Below are 8,401 nucleotides of genomic sequence, written 5' to 3'. Positions count from 1 at the left end.
TAATGAGACTGTTAACCAATGGTGGCAACTGTCAAGACGTAACAGCTGCTCTATTTTTGTAAGAGCAACAGGAGAGAAAGAAGTCAGGCTTCTCAGTGCTACTATGGTTTGTCTTGGGTTTGTTTTGTTTGTTTGTTTTTTAAGATAAACTAAAGAGCAGTAGTTCTATGGTGCATCAGTGATATACAGCAGGACCTCAATAATTCATACTAATGACTGAGACAAATTTCAAACTAGCAAGTAAAATAATTAGTGAAAGTTTACCATAAAAAGCAAAGATACACATTAAAAAAAAAAATAGTACTTTGTTCATTTCAAAATTTACTTGGTTAATACTTTGTAGTATACTAGCAGTGGTAGCATATTTTGCAAATGTAGTCTCATTACAAGATCTCATTTAACAGTCAACTCTAGATCATATACAGGTAACAGGAGAAAGAGTTAAGATAATTCAGACAAAACAAAAACATATATAAATACTATATTAACATATTTAAGTTAGTTTATGAGACTATACAACAAGCGTAAACACAGAAAAAGGCAAATGAAGCGAGCGCAAAGTTGAACCAACCCATCCACACCCTGCAGCTTCTCGTGGACATATCCAAGGAGTCACGAAGCGAAATATTAATAACTGCAGGGTGCTGGGCTGTGCCCAAGCCAACACACTCTGCGAGAGGGGGCTCACGTGAAACTGGACCAGTGCTTTGGCACACAGCATTCGGCCAACGCATTGGTATACGACACAGAGCTAGTCTGGGCCTGTAGACTGCAGGGTTAATACACAACCCTGGTAATCCACCCATGGATAATCGAGAGTTGACTGCAATGCTCTGCTAAGACATTGGGGAAGACCACTGACACGACCCGGAGGTCGGACGAGCAGCAGATTATTTTGAACTACTTAGGAGCAATTATCATACGAGACACGCATTAGAAATGCAAACTAGTGAGGCGTTCTGCATCTGGAGGCAAAGCTACATTCCCTTCACTAACAAAATATTCTTAAAAAAAAAAAAAAATCTATACTTAAATACTGTTAAAAGCCTGAAAACCACAGCATTAAAGAATTTCATAAGGCCAAAACTATCCTCAGTTCCTCTGTTGTGCCTAGGTATTGCAATTCATTTGCAGAAGGAGTAAATACCACGTAATTTAGTATCTTGTACTCCTTCTAGTGCCTTCCAGTAACAGATCTCAGAGCGCTTCACACAAGAGTTAAGCCTCACAACACCCCTGTGAGGTAGGTATTATCCCCATTCTAAGACAGGGAAACTGAGGCAGAGCGTTTATCACGTCCAGAGTCATAGAGCAAACAATGGAAGATTCGACCTGTTTTCCAGTTTTGAGCGCAGGAGCAGTCGATTTAATCACAAGACATTTCCCATACCTAACTTGACTGTGGATCAAAAGGGTCAGGGTTTTATATTAGATTCCTTGTATGTTTTATCTTCAATTCTTATCTAGCCTCTGCCAAATTCAGAGTCCATAGGCCACTCTCTCCTCTGATATGGTGTAAGTTGGTAGCATACTGTAACAGCTTTAGAGCCAGTTGTCAATTAACTGAGTTAACATTTCAAACCACAGATTTGAATATTTAATATAAATGAAATTATGTCATACGTAAACATCTCGAAGTGTGAAATATACTGCGAATGAAATCCTGCTCCCTGCCCCATTTCCTCACAAGTCAGTGGAAGGCTCCTGGGGACACCGCGGGGAGCAGGACTGCAGTCACTGCAAGTGCTTACAGACACACGACTACAAGCAAAACGCGCCACTGAATTGTTACAGAGGCTACTTCAAAAGCACAAGTTATAGTGTCAGTGCTTGGCAGAGTTTCCCTGACAGAGCACAAATAAGTAATTCTTTTATCTTAGCAAACTGAGCATCAGTTAAAAAAGAAGCTCCAGTTTTTCATTCATAGCACTGTGAGTCAAGACTTTTATGACCAGATACAACTTGGAATTTAGGAAAAACACCAGAAAATCCAAAAAATAGGAAAGTATGCATCACTTTATCGGCCAGTCTCATATCTTGATCCCAGAGCAGTATACAGTAGCTTGAACTTCCATTCTGATAGAAAAAAACCCTTTCACATCTGATACTTTTCACAAGCAGTAGATTTTAATTACCTTGCTACCTTATCTGAAAGAGTGGGGTCAGTCTCTAACAATCACATGATGTTCTCTTCAAAATATGCTATATGATAAATTCATTAGAAAAGCCTTCACATTTATTATTATATAGGTTTAAGAAAAATAGGTGAAACTGCAAAGTGGTTTCCAGTTTTAAGTAGTTATATATTTTAAAATGTTCTATGAACTTTGGTTTCCTTAGAGCTTCTAAATAAACAATATATTAAAATATCTACAAATCAAATATTAAAGGAAAGAGGAGGTCCAAGAAATCTGTAACACAAATTGAGTTCCTACATGCTTATTCCTCTAACACCTCTTCACTGGAAAAATATATTTTTATTTGGAACACAGCAGAAAGTGTCTCTGCTGAAATGTTGCAATTGGTTTTCTGAAGTTGTTACAGCATCGGTGCACTTTCTGCCTGTCTCAGGACAAAGTCAACACAAATACATTGTATCATGACAGTGACATTATGTTCTTTAAAACAAGCATTCTAGATTTAGCAATATGACAAGAACAAGTACTTCAGCAATTACATTACTTAGCAAAATTGCATTTCAAACGTCTGTCTCTTCCTCTGGCAATATAGTTGTTGTTGAAGTCACCAAAATTCAGGTAGCACCATTTGGGGAGTTACAAAGATGATTCAAACTGCTCATTTTGATCCGTGTTTGCCTCTAGCTTAACTGAAGGGACGGCCTCTGACTTAGTCCTCCTGGTTTTCGCAATTTCAACGACAACTTCTGAACAAGAAATACTAAGTGATGAAGATTTTTCTGTCTTCTTTGCAGTACTATCTTCTCCTGCTCCGCAACACTGCTTCAAAGCACACTGGGTCCTGCAAGGAAACTCGCATTTCCCTCTTCCTGATTCAGAGCCAACGCTGGCAAACTCAGGCTGAATGGTAGTCGCGTGAATCCCTTCGTCATGAAAGATCTCTTTGATGCGCTTTGCCACCATCATATATGTGGAAGGGTCAGGACACTTTATGTGTGCAGTCCCAATGATCCTACTGCCTGCCAGCTGCCAAATGTGTAATTCATGGACTGCTTCAACTCCTTCAAGGGTACGTAATTTTGAGTTCAAAGAATGAACATCTATTTGTTTGGGAACAGTCTGTAGAAGTATAAGGGCTGACTCTCTAAGTAACGGGTAAGTTGTGTAAAGGAGTATGCAAACCATAATCAAACAAAGGACGGGATCTAAATATAGCAACCAGCATGGACCAGCCACCGTAATGCTCTCTTGCTCAGAATTGTTTCCTCTGCCAAGCGTTTGGGATAAAGTAGCGTTTTCCGTGCAGTGGTCATTGACACACGGATTAAAGCAGGGCCCATCTTTGGGGCATGGATTCCACAACCCATAAAAGAGAAAGGCATTCACTACCACAATTACTGAACCTAAGGCATCTCCAAAAACATGCAGAAAAACTCCACGCATGTTAAGCTGCGCACTGGAGTCTTCTTCAACCTCTGCTACATCCACAGGATAATGACCAGCATTCCCATTCACTTGTAGGTCAGTCATGTCATCTTTCATATCACCTGACAAGAAAACAGTAAAATAATTAGGCATATGCTATAATACTACACATTACTATAATTCCACATAAAATAATAACCAACATTAAGCTTGCCACATTAAGTACAAAACTGAAAACCACACAACTCCACCCATATCACTTGGCAACATTTTCTCTGGCTAAGAATATTCAGGTGTCCCAGTAAGTGATCTAAATAGCATACAAGTTGATCATTTCTACATGAAGCTTAAAGGTATGAAGTGGTAAAGTATGAAGATGGCAATGTCTGAATTTATTTTACTGAAAAGCTGTTTTCACATTTTCCAGCTGTTTAACCATTTGACCACTCACTGTTCATTTCTTAAGCAAAATGCAAAATTACAGAGGATATATTAAAAAGCTGGTTAAGTAGCTAAGTAACTTACTTTTGTTCCCTCTTTTGAACAGCCAGAAGGCTAATCACATTGCTAAAATCTCTCTTAAACCATAGGACTGTCCAGAACTGTGAGATACAATGAGATGAGTTTTTAGGTCTAAAACACAGAATTTATCAGCAGTATTGATGACAGGACAGTGTAAGTTATCACTAAAGCTCTCAAAGGCTATAAACTAGTGTTATATATATTTCAGAATACACGAAAATCATATTTTTAGTACTTTTTTTAAAATAACATACAACTGTTAAGTGACATATAGCTGTTGATGCCCAAAGCCATATGTCATGGACCTTGCAATGCATTAATGAAGATTTTAGTGTCCTCCTTTGTCAAAAATGCCTGTGATATTTCCGCTCCATCACAGCTAACTAGCTATTATAAGAATACAGATCATTACAAATAATGTTTTTTGAAATAAAATTTTTTCCAGTGTTCAAAATTGAAAGTATTTTACATTATTAACATTATTACTTTTCTTCAGAAGTTCTTCTTTGGACAGAAAACTTCCAATATTAAAGAAATGTAACAGGCACTGGCCACTGGCCTGACAAACTGAAACAAGGGGCTCTTGCTGCTTCCATGCTTATTCAGTTCAGAGCTTTGTAAACGTGAACATGTTAGTACGACCTGCCGCTTCTGCCACCCTGCTCTCATGACTGCGATTCTGTAATCACAAAGTGTCTCTAAGTTCTCTCCTCTCTGAAGAAGCGGTGGGCTCCCACAGAGGTGTCTGAGCAGGTCAGTTCCAAGCCCCAGGCTCATTACCTCATGCATCACCCTTCTGTCCTAAAGCTCCAGCTACATTTTCCACACAACCTCTAAGAATTATGGAATATGTGGCCTGTAAACTTCCAGAGAAATCAATAAATTAGAGGAAAATATCTCAGGTTACAGAGTTCAGACCTCAGGGTCCACAATGAAAGCAAGGAAAGAGGAGCTTTTCTGACACTCTGCTGCATACCAAGTACTCAGAACAAAGAAGATTTGGAAAGTCAGCAGACCTACCTCTAAGGGTGGCTAACAGGAAACACGGTTCCAGAAAGCTCTTGAGATATTTTTTTTTAGTGGCAAATTGGTAAGACGTGTCAATTTGAAATATGATAATTTAAATTTAACTCTGAACTGATTACTTTACATAAAGTGTATGCACAGTGATACATGTGTAAGACTAGCCTCTAAGGCTATCACTAGCTTTCCACTCCCATCTAAGGAAATCAGGGTCTGTCCTGTTCTGTAATTTCTAGTGAAGGCAAAGCAGCACTCTCAAGTCATTTCTCTAGTCTTCACCTACACATCTTACCGCTCCTCGGAAGTCTCTGAGCACCTTTACCTGTAACATTTCTGTGGGTAAACTATTAATAACTCCATTCCTTACATAATCATGACAGGGCACAGAAGGAAACACAAACTTGCTTCAAAGTTTCACTGTGACCAAAATTATGCCCCACCAAAATACCCACAACCAATTATTTTTTGTTGCTAGAAGGACATCCATGAGAAATTTCAGACAACTTAGGTCAGAAAAGTATACATTTTAATCCATGCTATAAGTTAATCTTTTAGTCCAGAACTAGTCTCAAAACTTGGCTAAAAGCACAACTGAAGTCTCACCACGCAAAAACAATTCATAAGCCAAGATATCCAGTAGATCAACAGTTAAGGGAATATTACCTTGTTTGAAACGTAATTATTAGGATACGTTTGTTGGGACTAAACCAATATTAAGAGCTTATTATGTGGTCAAGAAAATGGTGTAATACATTCAGACCAACTTTCCTGTCCTCTTGCAAAACCTGTCTTTTCAAAAACAACATGGAATCAAAACATGAGAAAGAGAGAGGGAGACTGCTAAGTTTCTCGAATGTATATTGGAACCTCTGACCACAAAAAAACCCACAACTGTAGCAAAGTTCACTCTGCTCAGTTAAAGCTCAATTTAAGATAAAACAGTGGTGTCCTGCTGTTGCCCTGATGAAAATGAAGGAGAGACATGGGTTCTGAAGACAAAAGTCCCTTCCCCCTGGTAACAGGGATGCCATATGATTAAAGCAAAAAAGTGACAATTCCGCACCTTTCACTCTGCTAGCTGCTAGAGACTTCAGGATAAACTCTCTAGGCTTTTGGATCCACCAAAAAAACCCCCAAAACACTAAGAAATTCCCTCCCACAAAACAGACAGTTCAATCACAATTGGGAAGGGAAGACTTTAAATTTATCCCTATGTGCAAGTGAGTGGGAGGGTGGATGCTTTAGAAAGCTAAAGAAAACTAACTCAAAGAAACCACACATGTACTCTGACACCAGTAAGCTCCACATTTAGTTCCTACTGCACGACTTCCACAGTTCTGATTGGTAATTTCCAAGACTTCTTCCTCTTAATAGGGAGGTCAGGAAGAAGTGCAACATTATTGCAATGGAATATACTTCAGTGTGTTACATTCAGATGGAAATTAGCTTCTCAGATAGCTAATAACTGACCAAAAGGAGAGATCCAGCTGTCAAGACCAAGGTGTCGAGCTGCACTCTGTTTGATGTGCAGCCAGTTCAGATGGCATTAGGGCAATGTCTTGTGACAGCTTGTGTCGCTAGGCAAAAAACACTTGTCATGTGCCTTCTCTACCAGCACCAACTTTTTCCAAGGCAAACTGCTTTACCCTACGACTCTTTCACACCCTGACCTGTCTGCAAGACAAACACACAACTTAGGGTGCTCCTTTTAGCACTTGAAGGAAAGGTGTGAGGCAGAGGCGCAACGGCCCATGTGCCCAAGAGCACGGCTAAGAAAGTTTCTTGCCTCTTCCCCAGGAGGAAGCATGGTGGTCCCCACGAAGCCTGCACCAAATGGAACCAGGATGCCCACTACCCTCCCCGAGGAAGGGCCCTCTCCTGCTTTCCCGACACCTCTGTTCTGGGACGGGACAGAAGCATCACAGGACTTACCCAGCTTCTCCTGGCTGACCCCGTTGGAGCTGCTGCAGTTCTCCACTAAGGTGCTGGTCTCCTCCCGGTGCAGCGCAGCTTCGCCATCCCCAGGGGGCTGCTCAGGCTTGGGGCCGCTGCGGGAGTGCCGCCTGCCGCTGTGTGAGTGCCCGTGGCCGTGGGAATGGCCATGGCCCCCGACACCATGGTGGTTGAAGAGGCAGAGCCCCAGAAGGTTGATGATGAGCCCCGCCACCCCCACGCCGATGACCACCAGCGGCTGCTGGATCTCATGGGGCTCCGTGAAGCGCTCGATGGCCTCCAGCAGTATGGTGAAGCAGAGGGCGGTGAGGAAGACGGCGTTGACGAGGGCACCCATCACCTCGGCCCGCACCCACCCGAAGGTGTTCTTCTTGGTGGCGCGGGTGCGCTGGGCGAAGCGCACGGCCACCAGCGCCACGACCAGGGCCATGACATCGGAGAGCATGTGGAAGGAGTCGGAGAGCATGGCCAGCGACGACGTGACCCGGCTCACCACCACCTCCACCACAAAGAAGAGGAAGGTGAGCGCCAGCATGCACAGCAGCCGCGCCCGCCGGTTCTGCCACCACCGCGGCCCGCCCGGTCCCTTCGCCGCCATCCCCCCGCACATCGCGCCGGGGCAGCGGCTGCCAGCCCGGCGGAGGCGCGAGGAGAGTGGCCGATGCTTGGCGCGACGAGCGGCCCGCGGGTGCGGCGGAGCCCCGAGGGCGAGCGCGGTCCCCTCTCCGCCGCCAGCGGCCCGGCCACCGCCGCTCCCTCCGCAAGCGCTGGGCGAGCAAACTTTGCACCCGAGCCCCCTCACTCTTTCCACACGGAACCCGAGCCGGCACGGCCACACCCCCCCGCCCGCGTCCTATTGGCGGCCGCCCCCCCGCTCGGCGGGGCCCGCCTATCCCCGCCCCCCACCTCGCTGGCTATTGGCCAGTGCGCCCTCGCGACAGACGGCCCCGCCTCCTTGGCCCCGCCCATTGGCAGTGGCCGCCTCGCCCCGCCGGGTCGTGCCGGAGGAGGGGGGCGGGGTTACACGTGACGTTTCGGGACCGGCGGCTTCGATTGGCCGATCCCGTCGGCTTTCTCCCCACATCGCCCCGCCCGCCGCTCTCCAAGTTCCCGCCCCGCGGCGAGCGGGACTCGTGCAAAAGGTGCCGCTTCACACGGCCCCGGCCCGGCGCGCGCTTGGGGGAGGGGCTTCCCCTGCGGGCCGGGGTGGGCGGGAAAAGCGCGGAGGGCCGAGCCACGCCGGGGGTTCGCGCGGGTGGGGGTGGGAGGGTAGCTGTGACGTCACGCATCGGGCGGGGGGCCTCGGTTGCGTCACGCGGGGTCCATTAGAGTCAGCGCTC

At 45.0% G+C, this 8,401-nt stretch overlaps 1 protein-coding gene across 1 annotated transcript; it reads right to left on the bottom strand.

Annotated features, from left to right (window-relative positions):
* Positions 1 to 301: 301 nt before the first annotated feature.
* On the bottom strand, positions 302 to 7,871 carry SLC30A1 (solute carrier family 30 member 1). The gene is made up of 2 exons (XM_065835610.2): positions 7,041 to 7,871; positions 302 to 3,685 (listed from the first exon to the last, which is right to left on the bottom strand). Exons 1-2 carry the CDS (start codon positions 7,669 to 7,671, stop codon positions 2,775 to 2,777), a joined length of 1,542 nt encoding a protein of 513 aa, XP_065691682.1. The 5' UTR covers positions 7,672 to 7,871; the 3' UTR covers positions 302 to 2,774.
* Positions 7,872 to 8,401: the final 530 nt, after the last annotated feature.

This window comes from Patagioenas fasciata, chromosome 3 (genome assembly GCF_037038585.1).
Source record: "Patagioenas fasciata isolate bPatFas1 chromosome 3, bPatFas1.hap1, whole genome shotgun sequence".
Classification (NCBI taxonomy): Eukaryota; Metazoa; Chordata; class Aves; order Columbiformes; family Columbidae; genus Patagioenas; species Patagioenas fasciata.
This window is presented reverse-complemented; position numbering and strand designations above follow the sequence as displayed.